Source organism: Notolepis coatsorum (genome assembly GCF_963971535.1).
Source record: "Notolepis coatsorum genome assembly, chromosome: 17".
NCBI classification, from domain to species: domain Eukaryota; kingdom Metazoa; phylum Chordata; class Actinopteri; order Aulopiformes; family Paralepididae; genus Notolepis; species Notolepis coatsorum.
Window position 1 is genome coordinate 100,681,506 of NC_140181.1, and position 15,972 is coordinate 100,697,477.

Sequence of the window (15,972 nt, forward strand, 5' to 3'; positions counted from 1 at the left end):
CTAACAGCCCGGTTCGTTGTCATCCATGCTTATGCTGCTCTTGCGGCTGCTGTCCTGTGAAGCGTCTGGGGAGACGGAGGAGAGCAGGGGGTCCCCTCCCCTCACCGGTGACAGGGTGTCCTCCATTAGGATGTCGTTGAGTTTGGAGGCCATCTTGTTGTTGTTGTTGTTGTTGTGGACGCCGTGGTCATAGTGGCCGGGGTTGCTGCTTGTCGGCACGCCCCCCTGGTGGTCCTCGGGGAAACCGCAGTGGCCCTCATTTAGCTCCGGGATGGCGGGCTGAGTGGGGTCCGGAGTGCAGCCGGGGTGATGCTGATGATGCTGGGGGTGGAGGAGGAGGGGGTACAGGGGGTCCTGGGGGCATTCCCCCAAGGCGGGCTCCTGCTTGATGGACCGGGCGGCCAGCTCAGCCGCGCAGCTCAGGGCCGACGAAGAGATCACCAACCCGTGAGCTCGGGCCTGCATCTCCAGCTCCTAAGAGAGAGAGAGAGAGAGGGGGGAGGGAGAGAGAGAGAGAGAGAGAGAGAGAGAGAGAGAGAGAGAGAGAGAGAGAGAGAGAGAGAGAGAGAGAATCAAGAATCAGAATCAAGAGGTTTATTTGTCACATACATACCAGGGCATACAGTGAAATGAGGGTGGTTATGCCCGCATTGATTGTGCAATAATACAATAATAAAAAAGACATACAAAGAAAATAGGTAAGACACAAGATGTGCATGATAAAAATAGACATGCTAAGTTCCTGAGAAACTGGTTCCTATGTACACTACTATACATACAATTTACAATTTTAACTCCGTCATTATTATACTTAATGTATCTAAACTATACTATACAATACCTCCTTCCTTTAAAGTGACTTTTCCATATTTAAAGTGACATTTTGTTTAAAGTGATTGTTTAAAGCGGTTGCAGCATGAGTGTTGTGTGTGTGTGTGTGTGTGTGTGTGTGTGTGTGTGTGTGTGTGAGAGAGAGAGGGGAGAGAAGATAATGCATTTCACGTGTAATTTTCAGTGTCACATGTGACACTTTATCACGATAACTTCACATGAGCTACGTGTGATTATTACATGTGATAATATGTGATGCAACCGAGTACCTCAGACGAAGAACCACATAAGTCCGTTGGATGTTTTCAAACTTTATTATCTAAAGATGGTAAGTTAGAGTGATTTGTTCATTCATAGTTAAAGACAGTAGAGGTACTTTAGATTTGATTTCACATTATGCAAACCCTGGGAATTAAGGTTAAACCCACTTCCTTGGCATTCAGACACAGCTCCATTAAACTTAATTTCCTTGGGTATTTATGTTAAGTTGAACCTGTATTATTAATCCCCTTGGGGGAAATCCGTCCTCTGCATTTGACCCATCCTAACTATCTAGGAGCAGCCACACATATAGTGCGGCGCCCAGGGACCAACTCCAGTTGTAACGCCAGCACATTGGTCAAGGGCAGCGGCAGGATACCTACATTAGCATGTCTTTTTATGGTGTGGGAGGAATCCAGGGTGCCTGAAGAAAACCCACGCAAACACTGAGGCTGAGGTTACACCTTTCGTATCATCTTCGTATTGTTTTCTTATACGCATCGCCGCGTATCGCCGCGACGTCATGCGCCTCGAGTCACACTTTCGTTTTTTTTTCGTTTTTGTCAGCCAAGCACACTGATGTAGTACACTGCCAAAGCAGTAGGTGGCAGTAGGTGGCAAACATGAAGGCAATTTCAACCAATCAGAACGAATGTGCCAATACACTTCCTGGTGGAAGCTCCACCAAAGAAAATGTCAATAAGGCAGCCTATGCCGCGCCACCATCTTGTTTACTCAATGCAGCAATAATTTTCCAGCAAAGCCTAATAAAAGTGCAATAAACAAAACGGATACATTCACTGTGTGTTCTGCTTGTCATTTGTTGGTGAAACAAAACTAACATCAACACAAGTGACCACCAAGAGCGGATAGTTTTAGTCTAAAAAACGCTCGGTAGCATTGTTAGCTGCATGCTAACGTCAATGGAGTATGCCATTATAACAATATAGCATTGTGGCTAGAAGCTAACGTTAGCTCACGCTACTTAGCCAGCAACAAAACTGATGATATCGCGAGCTATCAGTAGTTAGATAACATTAGAGACAACGCTGTGTGTATTAAACAAAGGTGAATAGATGACTGGGCCATTTTGTTGAGACCCTAACCCTAACCCTTGAGAGAGAACATGCAAACTCTCTGAGGTCTGCTGACCAGTCCCTCCTGGTTGTCCCTAAATCCAGGCTAAAAAACAGGGGGGACCGTGCATCTGCGGTTGCAGCCCCCAAACTGTGGAACGAGTTGCCCCCCCCACATTAGGCTGGCCCCAACGCTCCCAGTGTTAAGTCTCACCTTAAAACACATTTGTTCTCCCTAGCTTTTAAAAAAAAAATTGTCTGCTGCTGTAATTGTTTGTAGTTCTGTGTACTTTGTATTGTGTTTGTGTTTTTTTACTATATTATGGTTTTTTACTGTGAAGCACTTTGGTCAACCATGTTGTTTTTAAATGTGCTATACAAATAAAGTTGGATTGGATTGGAAACTCCCCACAGAAAGCCCCCCCCTGCTGGGGTTCGAACCCAGGACCTTCTTGCTGTGAGAGGCAACAGTGCTGACCACAGTACCACCGTGACGTGGAACAGCTTTGTCCTGCCTGCTTCCACGTCACAAACCCTGCTACTTAAAGGAACACGCCGACATTATGTGACATGCCCTTACCGTCTTCGCCAGTCAGACAAGAAGATAGATACCAATTTCCTCTCTGTGCCTTCAGCAAAAAGCTACCGGGGCTTTAGGCTAGCCTAGCTTAGCACAGATGGATGGAAGCAGATACGGATAAGCTAGCCTGGTCCATATCGGCTTCCATTCATTTGTGCTAAGCTAGGCTAGCTTGCAGCTGGATAGCTTTCTACTGAAAGCACAAAGAGGAAATTGGTATCCATCTTCGAATTTCCCATAATGTTGGCGTGTTCCTGTAACGGTCAGTTCGTTACCTGTATCCGCAGCATCAGGAGTCGATTGGCGTGCTCCAGCTTCTTCTGCCGGTTCTCCAGCGCCTTTGACCTCTGCTGCTCCCGCTGTAGCCTCCCGATGTAGTCCACCGACGCCTTGAGGATCGTGCCTTTGTTCCAGCGCATGTCCCTGAGAGACGCGGAGGAGCCGTCACTCCTAAATAAAAAACTAAACCATTTCTTCTCAACGGACAACGGGTCAAAAGTATTGTTTTACACTGCTAATAATAATAATAATAAAAAAATAAAGTATAGTAATAATAATAATAATAATAATAATAATAATAATATAATAATAATAATAATAATAATAATAATAATAATAATAATAATAATAATAATAATAATAATAATAATAATAATAATAATAATAATAATAAAAAAATAAAGTATAATAATAACAATAATAATAATAATAATAATAATAATAATAATAATAATAATAATAATAATAATAATAATAATAATAATAATAATAATAATAATAATAATAATAATAATAGGGGTGCCCGAGTGGCGCACCGCATACAGCACTAGTACGGTGCACCACGGCCGACCCGGGTTCGACATTCGGTGATCTTTGCCGAATGTCTTCCCCGATCTATCTCCCATTCCTCCTCTCTCTCTCTCTCTCTCTCTCTCTCTACCGGACTGCCCGGCACCAAAAATCAATAAAAACCTACAAAAACACAACTGGTCCGAAAAGGACAAGTAACATTTAATAATAATAATTAATTGCATTTATATAGCGCTTTTCTAGACACTCAAAGCGCTCCCCACAATGTAGGGTGGAAATTGCCTCCTTCACCACCACTGGTAGCACCCAACCTTGGGCTACGCAGGCTCAATGGCTGCCATACACACTGGCACCAGACACACATCACACTACACAATGACTACCATACACTGGCACCAGGCACACATCACACTACTACACAATGGCTGAACGTCTCAGGAGACAGGGATTGATATCAGTCAATTAAGGGGACTGCTGCCAGTATAAGGCTGGAGGTTATGGTTTTACACTGCACACACTATAAAGACTGAAGGTAGGATTTTACACAGCTGTACAATGTGAAAAGGGTATGGTTTTACACTGCTGACAGTATAAAGATTGAAGGTGTGGTTTTTTACACTGTTGACAGTATAAAGATTGAAGGTGTGGTTTTTTACACTGCTGACAGAATAAAGATTGAAGGTGTGGTTTTACACAGCTGACAGTAGGGCTGTCCCCAACTAAGGATTTGGATAGTCAACTATGATTGGCCAAAATTTGCCGTTAGTCGACTATTAGTTGACAAAAATATATATATATAATTTTTTTGTACTATTTCTTTTTTGTATCATTCCATTCGGGCTGTGGGGGTGCTTAATGTCTGAAGGAGTCGACTGAAGGCTTCTTGTCCTCTGCAAAAGCATGCAATTGGTCCACTGATGGATACATCTTGATATTTGTCTAGTCTAGTGTGTTCATCAGATGGGTGAAATCCTCTTTCAGTGCCTCTGTGCCTGTTTTTGTAGGGAGTTAGCCTCTGGTATGCATCCCATTAGCATTAGCCACGCTTCTAGGCCTCTTTTCTTTTGGAAAGAATGATACAAAAATAAAAATAATAATAATTATACTTTTTTCTTTTTTTGACTAAGAGGTTGGCAGTCGACTACGGCTCCTTTCGACCGATTAGTCGACTAATCGACTAATAGGGGTCAGCCCTAGCTGACAGTATAAAGATTGAAGGTACTGTATGGTTTTACACAGCTGACAGTATAAATATTGAAGGTATGGATTTACACTGCTGACAGAATAAAGATTGAAGGTAGGGTTTACACTGTGGACAGTTGTATACAAGTGTCTATAGTAGTCAAAGTAAAGCCGTATCCTAGAGTTGTATGAAGGTGAATGTGTCTTGACTTACGGATCATTCGACTTTGGAATTAAAGTTCCCAATTCCTTGATTCGGTCATTGATGTTGAACCTTCTTCTTCTCTCAACTACAGACATGAAAACAGAGGAGATAAGAATAAACAATCATGCAAATCTACATGTAGTCGGGCTCGTATTGTCTCTGCGTTGTGTTAAAGTTCGACCCCAGTTAAGGGATTACCCCGAGTGAGTTTCGAACCCCGGTCTCCCGCACCGTGGGTGACATTGCAGACCACTATACCAAGAGGTGAATTCACCTTTTAGTCATGTGTTTGCATGCCTTTTATGGGTGGATGAGTTTACTTGCAGTACCGCTACGTGCCACAGTCACTTCACAACACTTGAAGTCCATCGTGACTGTGGATAATATACTCACGGACCTCCGTTACGCACGCACGCACGCACGCACGCACGCACGTTGATTGTAGGGCTGTCTGTCCCCGACTAAGGATTTGGATAGTCGACTTTGATTGGCCGAAATTAGCAGATAGTTGACTGGTAGTCGACTACCCCACTGAATGCAAAAAAAAATAAAAAATTTAAATGAAAAAATTATAAATATAAAAAAAATTATAATAATTTATCATTCCATTTGGGCTGTGGGGGGGGGTGCTTAATGTCTGAAGGAGTCAACTGAAGGCTCCTTGTCCTCTGCGAAAGCATGCAATTGGTCCACTGATGGATACATCTTGATATTTGTCTAGTCTAGTGTGTTCATTAGACGGATGAAATCCTCTTTCAGTGCCTTCAGTGTTTTCTTAGGCAGTTAGCCTCGCTGGTATGTGCGCCATTAGCGTTAGCCACGCTTCTAGGCCTCTTTGCTTTTGGAAAGAATTATATATATATTTTTTGCATTCGACTAAGAGGTTGGCAGTCGACGGCTCCTTTCGATCGATTAGTCGACTATTCGACTAATCGGGGTCAGCCCTAGTTAATTGCTTTTCTTACTATTCTGTAAATGAAACATGAAGAAAACATTTATGTACACAGTATGTCAAAGTATTCTTGAGCAAGACACTTAACCCCTAACTGCTACCGATGAGTAGGTCGGCACCTTGCATGGTCGCCTCCGCCGTCGGTGTGTGAATGTGTGAGTGAGTGAATGGGTGAATGTGTGAGTGAATGGGTGAGTGAATGTGTGAGTGAATGTGTGAGTGAATGTGTGAGTGAATGTGTGAGTGAATGTGTGAGTGAATGTGTGAATGTGACGCGTGATGAGTTGTAAAGCTGCGTGTACATAAAAGCTGTTATATTAACGCAGTCCATTTGTAAATACTTACTCAAGTTATGGTTATCCTTCTTCTGTCTTTCCTTCGCCATAGCTCTGACCTCACCTGCTGAGACAAAGCGTCTTGAATTAACAATACTACGTGATTTATGGCACAGCATGAAGCATAAGAAATAATAATTATAATAATAATTATAATAATAATTATAATAATAATGCATTTTATTTAAAGGCGCCTTTTCAAAGCACCCAAGGCCGCCGTACAGGTTTAAAAACAAATACAACTACACACAGTAAAAACACAATATTACAGAGTTACACATAATGTCTACCAACTGAACAAACAGACGTACCCACAGGGAAACCTTCCGGTCTTTGATAGTTGTCAAACCTTCCACAGGATCCAGACTTATCCAGCATGTGCATGATGGCCGGGGACTGGGAAACTACAGGGATACATAATGTGTTGACAATGTAAACATTTAAAAGGAACACGCCAACATTTTGGGAAATTTGCTTACCGTCTTCTCCAGAGAGAGAGACAAGAAGATAGATACCAGTTTCCTCTCTGTGCGTTCAGTAGAAAGCTATATGGCTGCACATTAACCTAGCTTAGTTCCTTTAAATAATATGTAAACATGTACACTACACAATATATACACACATATATAAATATCCCTGTTGCCATGTACAGTAGGTTATAGATTGTATAGCTTACACTCTGCTCTTAGTGGAACTATCCCTTTATCCACTCTAATAATGAATACTTTTCTCCACATGCACACACCCATCCGCCTGGCCACACCCACACCCGCTCCTCTATATAAGCGGGGTCGTGGCCACACCATCAGCTCCTTCCCTATTTTCACCACCGAAAAGTGTCTGTAACACACCACTTTAAGTTTAGTGCCAAAATAGTTGTTGGAAAGGAGCTACGTTGACATTGTATCTTTGTTTTTTCTCTCTCGCAAATTTCCAAAAGAGATAATGCCTTCACCGTCGGAGGGTCTAGACGATTACAACGCTACCCTCCACCAGCGCTTCACTATCGCGGCGTCCTCCGTGCATCGCGGGGCGTCTCTGGTTCCACGGTCGTGGCAAGCAGGTGCGCCTGGGCGGTGCCCGGAGGAGAGTGTGCTTCGCCGAGGGGCCGTTTAGCCCCCATCTCCTGTGAGGTGGCCGGGTTCCGGCCCTGGTTCCCCTGCCAGGGGACAGTCGGCCGACAGTTCCTCTGGTGACCGGGGATTTGCGTCGCAGACTCTTCGCCTCGGCTCGCTCTCGTCGTAAGATGGCGAGCAGCGGGGGTGAACGGCCTGGTTGTAGTGTTGTGCTGGAGCCGAGCGAGAGTTCTCTCGCCTCTTCTCCATTTCCGATGGAAACTGAGGATTACATGGAGGGGGCGGGAACTCTCTTGTTCGAAGGCCCGGCGGAGACGTGTCACTCTCCCCCTCGGGGAGTGGCAGGGAGTGCTACGTCTCCCTGGGGTTCCTTGTACTCTGGGACTGGGTTAAAACCTCCACCCCCGAGACGAGATGCCCAGCTATCTGCCGCGTCGGATGATGGCGCCCGGTGCAGCCTCCCGTACGCGAGGGACGCGAGTGACGTGGAAGAAGGTATCCAAGGGGAGTTGCTTGCCTTGTTCCCCGAGCTCATGGCGGCCGCCGCCGCCGCCGCCGCTAATGGCATGGCGTTGCTGCAGCCACTGCCGGCACCTGTTCCTGATGACATGATAGGTCATCTCTGGCAACGTCGTCCTGTGAGAGACGGGCGTTGTCTGCCCATTATTCCCAGCAATGGAGGCTTACGTGGCACAGGGACAGGTAATATCCCGCATCGTTGGCCTTACCCCCGCCTACGTGCCAGTCACACGGGTGGTGGGTTTGGTCCAGGGGCTAGAGGGACGGGGTGCCTCGGCTTGATAGCCCGATGGCAGCCATACTTTGCCCCGAAATGGTGTGGGAGCCGTTAAGAAAGCCGGTTCCCCAGGGGAAGTCGGCTAGGCAGTTGGCGTCGTGGAGTGACCAGGTGTACATCGCCTCGACACAGAGCCTGGCTGCGACCTCCAACATCGCGCAGCTGGCGCGCTACATGTCGGGGCTGATGGCGGGCGGGACGGTACTGGATGACCATCAACGGTACCTTCACGCCCAGGCGGCTAGAGCCATCCTGCACCTAACCCAGCTGCAGGCGATAGCCGCCGGGAAGGAGTGTGCCCTGGCCACTCTCATCCAGCGCCACCTTTGGCTGGAGCAGGCGCGGGTGCCGGACCAGAGGAGGATTCCGCTGCTCACGGCCCCCCTCTCCGATGCTGGACTCTTCAGGTCGGCCATGCAGCAGATGACGGCAGCCTGCAGGGAGATGGAGGAGGAGCGCTCCGTGCTCCAGCCCCATTTCCCCCGACCCGATGCCACCGGTGATGTCAGGAGGAAGCAACGCCGGCAGAGGCCTGCGGCCATTGCCACCATTACCGCCGCCGCTGCTGGGCATTCCGCCAAGAAGGCCAGGAGTGGAGGGAGTGCTGCGACCGCTGCAGCCAGTCGTCCTGCGCCCGGAGGGAACGGTAGGGATCGACGTGACCAGGAGACTCCCCAGCACCGTTCCTCCGGGCCGGCTCCCCGTGGGGGCAAACGGCGCTCTGCACGTGGCAGGCGGCGCTAGTGACTTTTCGCACATGAGCCTAAGCCTTATATAAAAGCCAGTTTTTTACACAAACGAGTTTATCGTCTGTGGCTGGCGTGCAAACTATAAAGCTTTTACCCTAGCAGGTATATGCGCTTTTCATGTAGCATGCTAGACAACTGGTGTCATGCGCTGCTTGTTATTGCATCGTATCCGGGGTGTGGGGTCATATGGGGTGAACTGATAAACCCCTCCCCCCTTTTACTGATTGGCCAGGGGGTTGGACCTCCTGTACGTCAGTCTCCCAGTCGGGCTGTGGGGTCAGCGCGTCACAGGGAGGGAAAAGGGGGGGGGTTCCCTGGTCCCACGCCATATTAGGATAAGTGGGTCACAGGATTTCCCCGGCCATGGAATACGTCACTGGGCGCATTTTCTATTGGCCATGAGACTTCCGTGAGTTTTCTTCAGGCTCCGTACTACGGACTACTGTCATTGTCAAGGTTGGGTGATTGAGAACTGTTTGTTTTCTGCTCTGCTCTCTATTGAAATGTGTATTGGGCCTTTGGTCACTTGGCTCAATAATTACATATATCTTTTTCAATTGTTACTCACGTGGAGGTCTCTCTGGGGGATTCTCTGTCTTCCCCTCTTGTGTAAAGAGCGGAATTAACAGGGTTTACCCTCAGACGCGTCGTATGAGACCCATGTCTGTGTCTTATTTACCGGCTGCTCGTCCCAGACAGCATGGAGGGAACGTTGTCTGGTTTTCTTATTATAATTCACCATTGATGTGTTTTTTGGGTCTCGACATGTACATAGCGCTGGCCCTGGGTGCTTTCGATGTGAAACCACGTTATGGGCTGGCGCGCCTTGGTTGCCCAATTCATGGAAACGGCGTTTTTTATGCGGGCGGCTGGGAAGGAGATTTTCTATCTCTACCGACCGCCAGTGTACTAGGTTAGACTCAACGACTCACGTACATCTCCGGGGGGAGATAACGGGGTAGATCAATACATTGGCGGAGGGGTCTCACGCCCGTGGGGTGGGCCACCAGGAGCAGTGCATTCGCATGCTGACCATCTTTGTGGCACCCTCTGTGATGTTTTGGATCGACATGCGTACCTACCCCCCTCTTAGGACTGGGGATGGCGGCGTGACAAGGACGCGGGACTGGTTCTGGTCGCGCCGGACCAGGTAACTTAACCCGTTGTCCGCCGGGGCGCAGATCTACTGTTCTGGTACCCTGAAGGACTTTGTGCTTTTCCGGGGGGAAAATGCCGGGTCGGCCCGGGCGTCGCGGGGATTGATGTTGTGGATGTGTGCGTCATGTGTATGCCACTACGAGTTGCCCTTCACAGTGACGTGCTTGGTCCATACTGTGTTGTACCTTGCGCTGTTTTAGGGGGCCTAGTCCTTCTCCATTTATTTTCACCCCTTCCTCCCCCTGCTGGGCGGGGATGGGAGGGGGCTGTTTCTGTTAACCCCTCTAGGCATCCCTGTGTAGGTCCCGGTCCGCCGGGCCCAAGTCCGAACTCGTTCTCGTCGACCTGTTGGCCTGAGTTAACCCTTTGAAAACTGAAACACTTGTACTGCCTGTATAGCCTGTTTATACGCACAGTTATGTTTCTGAGTTTTTCTTGGTGGGTTAAAGGAACAACCGCCTCCTGTTAAACTAAACATAGGGGGGTGGTTGGTTCCCTGGTGTGTTGGTAGCAGAGTCGACTCTCGGGTTGAGGCCGGGCTTGACCCCGTCTGCCCGAGAGTGTGCTCCCGCACCTTTCGTGACGTCTGCCAATTGTGTCAGCCTTCTCTTGAACCTCGACCCCGCTGGAGGAGTCGGGTTTGTTGAGGTTACGACATGGTGCACAGCATACCGAACGCCCCTTCCACCGGGCTACTGTTCTCACAGTAGACCCTTTAGGTGCCTGTCTAGTCCGCAGTGCTCCAGGCACAGGTCGAGTTATGCTCTTGGGGCCTGTTGCCTGGATTGAGGGATCAACCTCCTTGGGGGTTGTCTCCCCGACACGTCGACTGGCCCTGCAGTGTTGTGGGGGAGTAGCCTCTTGTAGAGTGCTTCAGAGCGGCGTGCCGAGGGCGGAAGGGCCTGCTCTTGATTTGGGCCCTGTTTGATATGCTGGCGATGTGGGGGGTGGTGTCACCAGTGACCGTCTGGTGGGATCTTGATGCTACGGCATCGTTGGCCTCACCAGGCCCCCTTTTTTTCCCCGGGGGGTCCTGGCCCTCAGGTTGTCCTAGGGCTGGGACCTCCAACGCGCTCCGCTTCTACGGCCTTGCCACGGGGTTGGGTTCTTGACCTTCGACCCTGTGATGTTGGGGGCTGTGACGGAGGTGTTTTTGCTTCCCGTCCGTTCCCTGGTGGCATGTGGGATGCGTGCCTGAGTGGTCGCGGGTCCTTCTGAGTGAAGGTAAGTCTGACAGTCTGCTCACCCTGTGCGTTTTGAGGTGCTAAATCCTCTTCGCACAGTCGGATCCGAGTCCCTCCCGTCCTCCACTAGGGGGGTCCAGGGGGCTCGGGTCCTCCCCGGTTCTGATGGTTGTGGGGGGCCTCAGCGGGTACATCTGTCGAGCTTCCGCTCTGCTCAGCTCCTATGTTCCACTAAGAGCAGAGTGTAAGCTATACGATCTATAACGTAAGGTTACCCTATAACTCTAGTTATATGAGTATAGCGAACGCTCTGCTCTGACTCACTGAGGACCCCGTGGTCTTCGCCTTCGGTGGTGAAAGACTTGGGAAGGAGCTGATGGTGTGGCCACGACCCCGCTTATATAGAGCAGTGGTTCCCAAAGTCGGGGTCGCGACCCAAAGGTGGGCCGCGAGCAGCCACGGGTGGTCCGCGAGATGATTTAAAAAAAATAATTTTTTTTTTTTTTTTTTTTTTGTCAGGCCACTGAACTTAGAAGCAGGCCAGGACAGTGTTTCTAGTTGTATTCTAAAATTCGATTCTATTGTATTCTAAAATGTGACTATATGGTTTTATATTAACTTAATAAATAAACGAAAAAAATCTACTTATTTCAACGAACATTTCAAACTAAATAACAGATTATGCACATAAAACGCTGAAAACAACCGAAGCAACAATAGTATTTTAATGAGGCTATTATTATTATCATTATTATTTTGCAACAAGTTAGCCCTCTCATAAATAGCACATATAAATGAATAACTAACTTGAACTAACTTAATAGGATTGAAGTGATATTTGGCTTAAAAAATCGGTCGCCTGGCAAAAAAAAAAAAGAAAAAGCCAGACGATGTGCATTGGGCCGCGGCTCTCTGACGCCTTATTTTCTGGGCCCCGGCCTGAAAAGTTTGGGAACCCCTGATATAGAGGAGCGGATGTGGGTGTGGCCAGGCGGATGGGTGTGTGCATGTGGAGAAGATTATTCATTATTAGAGTGGATAAAGGGATAGTTCCACTAAGAGCAGAGCGCTCGCTATACTCATATAACTAGGGTTATAGGATATCAAGTCTTTTCAGTTAGTCAAACCATACTTTTCATGCTGGCTGTGGCCAACTGTCATGTAAACATTGTGACAGAATGAGTTAAGGTAACAGCGTGGTTACGGTTATGGCTATTTTAAGGTAACAGTGTCGTTAAGGTTAAGGTTAGGGTTAGTTTAAAGTAACAGTGTGGTTAATGATTAGGGTTAGGGTCAAGGTTATGTGTAGTTTAAGGTAACAGTGTGGTTAATGTTAGGGTTAATGTTATGTTTAGTTTAAGGTAACAGTATGGTTAGGGTTAGGGTTAGTTTAAGGTAACAGTATGATTAAGGTTAGGGTTAGGGTCAAGGTTAGTTTAAGGTAACAGTATGATTAAGGTTAGGGTTAAGGTTATGGTTAAGGTTATGGTTAGTTTAAGGTAGCATTGTGGTTAACGTTAGGGTTATGGTTAAGGTTATGTTTAGTTTAAGGTAACAGTGTGGTTATGGTTATGGTTAGTTTAAACTTTAAGGTAACAGTATGGTTAAGGTTAGGGTTAGGCAGGGTTATGGTAATGGTTAGTTTAAGTTAACAGTGTGGTTAACAGTGTGGTCGTGCCGGGTGGCTCACCTGAGAATTCCCTCTTGATGTTAGGTAGGTCGGCAGGGCAGGAGTTACTGATGAACCCCTGTGGGGTCATACCCTGGGTACCATACAGATCCATGAGGCTCGCAGGAATCTGAGGAGATGGTGTCGCCAAAGAACAAACAACCACAAACATATTACACAAGAGATACAGAAGCACATAGGAGATACATCATGGACTACAACATATGACGCGTATATCATGCCAGTTAGGGTACCTTGTGTTGTGTATACTGTTTACTTTTACTCTTACTCATAGTATATATTCAGATTTAAATTCTTTATTGCCTATATCTATTGTAATGTATAATATAACCGATAGGGCTTACAGACCGTCATCTGCACCTTTGTTAATTTTTTTTTTAATATATTCAGGTCTCATTTTATTGCCTATATTTATGTCTTTCTACTATTACCCTGCCCATACCTGTACCTCCCCTCCCCCATGCTGCTATGACGCCTGGATTTCCCCAAGGGGATCAATAAAGGAATATCTCATCTTATCTTACTTGCAACTGGACACTTGCTATACATTACCTCAACAGCTGCAGCCATACTGTACTGTCACCTTATACTGAACATGTGTATCCTGCAGAGTGATATGCAGAGCCTTATGTATGTGTGTATAGCCCATGCAAAGTAAATGGTAAATGGCTGCATTTATATGGCGCTTTTATCCAAAGCGCTTTACAATTTGGTTCCTCACATTTTACCCATTCACTCACACCGACGGCGGAGGCAACCATGCAAGGTGCCGACCTGCTCATCTGGAGCAATTAGGGGTTAAGTGTCTTGCTCAAGGACACTTCGACACGCTGGCTGGGAGGAGCGGGAATCGAACCGGGAACCTCCGGATTACCAGACGACTGCTCTACCTCCCGACCCACTGTCGCTCCCCAAAGTATCCCGTGTGTGTGTCATTCTACCATGGGTGTTGTGGAACTTTGGAAGTGGTTGGTATTTAACTGTTGTTAACCAAATCCCTGTATATTTATTGTATTTGGCAATTAAATCAAGAGTGTTTTCGATTCTTGATTCTGATGGATAATCACAGAATAAAGAGGGATAAATAAACACGGCCATACCGTATTGGCCAACTGAAGCCCTGGGTCCATAAGCCCAAGGATGTCATCATTGTAACTCGACTCCAAACTAATGATGTCATCAATGACGTCGTCCATCTGGTAAAAGAAAACATGATATAAGTATAACATGATTTAGAATTTAGATAATTAAAATACAGTTCAGTCGAGGAAGAAACAGATACCACTATCACTAGAAGAAAAGTCAATATAATAAAGGTTTACGATGCATACTACGAATGTTGCATGGTAAATGGTAAATGGACTGGATTTATATAGCGCTTTCATCCAAAAGTACAACTTATGCCTCACATTCAACCCATCCACTCACGGCGAAGACAACCATGCAAGGTGCCAACCTGCTCATCGGGAGCAGTTAGGGCTTAAGTGTCTTGCTCAAGGACACTTCGACATGCTGCCAGGAGGAGCGAGAATCGAACCGGGAACCTTCAAATTACCAGACGACCACTCTACCTCCTGTCCTGAGCCACTATCGCCCTATATTGCATGCCCTGGGTAACCTATAGCTCAATGGGTAGAGCATGGCAATTATACTGCCAGAATCATGGGTTCAACTCCCACTGGGGGGAAAAAAACTATGCGCCTGTGGCGCTGTAAAGCATCCTCCAAGATGTAGAACAAAGATGGGACAGTGCTAATTTGCTCACACAGGAGTGGAATGAGTTGCCTTTGACCATCAAACAGGGCTTGAACATATATAGTTTCAAGGTGAATGTTAAGGAAATGGCTCCTAGAAAATGTCGCAGAGTAACTCAGGAGGCTTCCTGTTTTAGGGTATGAGATCTGTAAATGTTGTACATATTGTATTAATAATGTTGTATTTAACTTTTTTATTACATTGTTTGCAATATACTGTAGGCTGATGATAATATGTGTAATACATGTTTATGTAAATACTATGTGCTGCTGAGACCAAGGACCACAATGGAAATACGTCTGTGACTTTCTTGTGCTATCCTTGATAATTTTAGGATGTTTTTGGATGACTTGTTGCAACATGTACTGTGTTTTAATAATTGTCAAATAGACTAAACTAAAGGCTTTTTGGATACAAGTGTGAATAGCAGGGGAAATGTCAGGGAAATCACCTCTTTCTCGCAGTTAGAATTGATGGTCAGTAAGGCCATAGGGCTGTTGGGGGCGCTGTTGCCCGACCCCGGCGGCATGCCCCCGTGGTTAGAGGGCTGGTTGGGGGGGCAGTGCAAGCTCACCACATGGGAGCCGAGCTTCCCCAAGTACCGCTTCACCTGCTGCTGCTGAGACTGCTGGATGTGGTACTTGGTGGGGTTCTCCAGGTGAGTCTGGACCTGCAGGAGGTGAGGGAGAGAGGGAGAGAGGAAGGAAGGAAGGAAGGAAGGAAGGAAGGAAGGAAGGAAGGAAGGAAGGAAGGAAGGAAGGAAGGAAGGAAGGAAGGAAGGAAGGAAGGAAGGAAGGAAGGAAGGAAGGAAGGAAGGAAGGAAGGAAGGAAGAGATATTAGTGGGAGATGCAAATCGCTTTACACAAAGCTTATTTTCTGTGAGCCGCCTCTAGGGGCTGAGTGGCTAATCGTGAGTGATGACCCGCTTCGACCGACGCTACTTTATGTGTTAAGAGCGATGCACTGCTCTGTTGTTCTATAAAGTAATTTAGAACTGAACTTTGTAAAGAAACTCAAAGTGTTAAGAGCGATGCACTGCTCTGTTGTTAAGTTAAGAGCGATGCACTGCTCTGCTGTTATGTTAAGAGCGATGCATTTCTCTGTTGTTATGTTAAGAGCGATGCACTGCTCTGCTGTTAAGTTAAGAGCGATGCACTGCTCTGTTGTTATGTTAAGAGTGATGTATTTCTCTGTTGTTAAGTTAAGAGCGATGCACTGCTCTGCTGTTATGTTAAGAGCGATGCACTGCTCTGTTGTTATGTTAATGCACTGCTCTGTTATGTTAAGAGCAATGCACTGCTCTGTTGTTAAGTTAAGAGCGATGCACTGCT

General features: G+C 46.8%; 1 protein-coding gene across 1 annotated transcript in view; it reads right to left on the bottom strand.

Moving 5' to 3' along the window:
• Positions 1–15,972, bottom strand: part of LOC311243549 (microphthalmia-associated transcription factor-like) — a gene marked incomplete at both ends in the record, with an annotated part of 94,699 nt that continues 78,727 nt past the window's right edge. Inside the window, 8 exon segments of the mRNA XM_084332804.1 lie at positions 1–474; positions 3,024–3,171; positions 4,955–5,030; positions 6,243–6,296; positions 6,544–6,636; positions 12,886–12,994; positions 13,986–14,081; positions 15,092–15,310. Of these exon segments, the coding sequence (XP_084188930.1) occupies positions 1–474; positions 3,024–3,171; positions 4,955–5,030; positions 6,243–6,296; positions 6,544–6,636; positions 12,886–12,994; positions 13,986–14,081; positions 15,092–15,310 (1,269 nt within the window).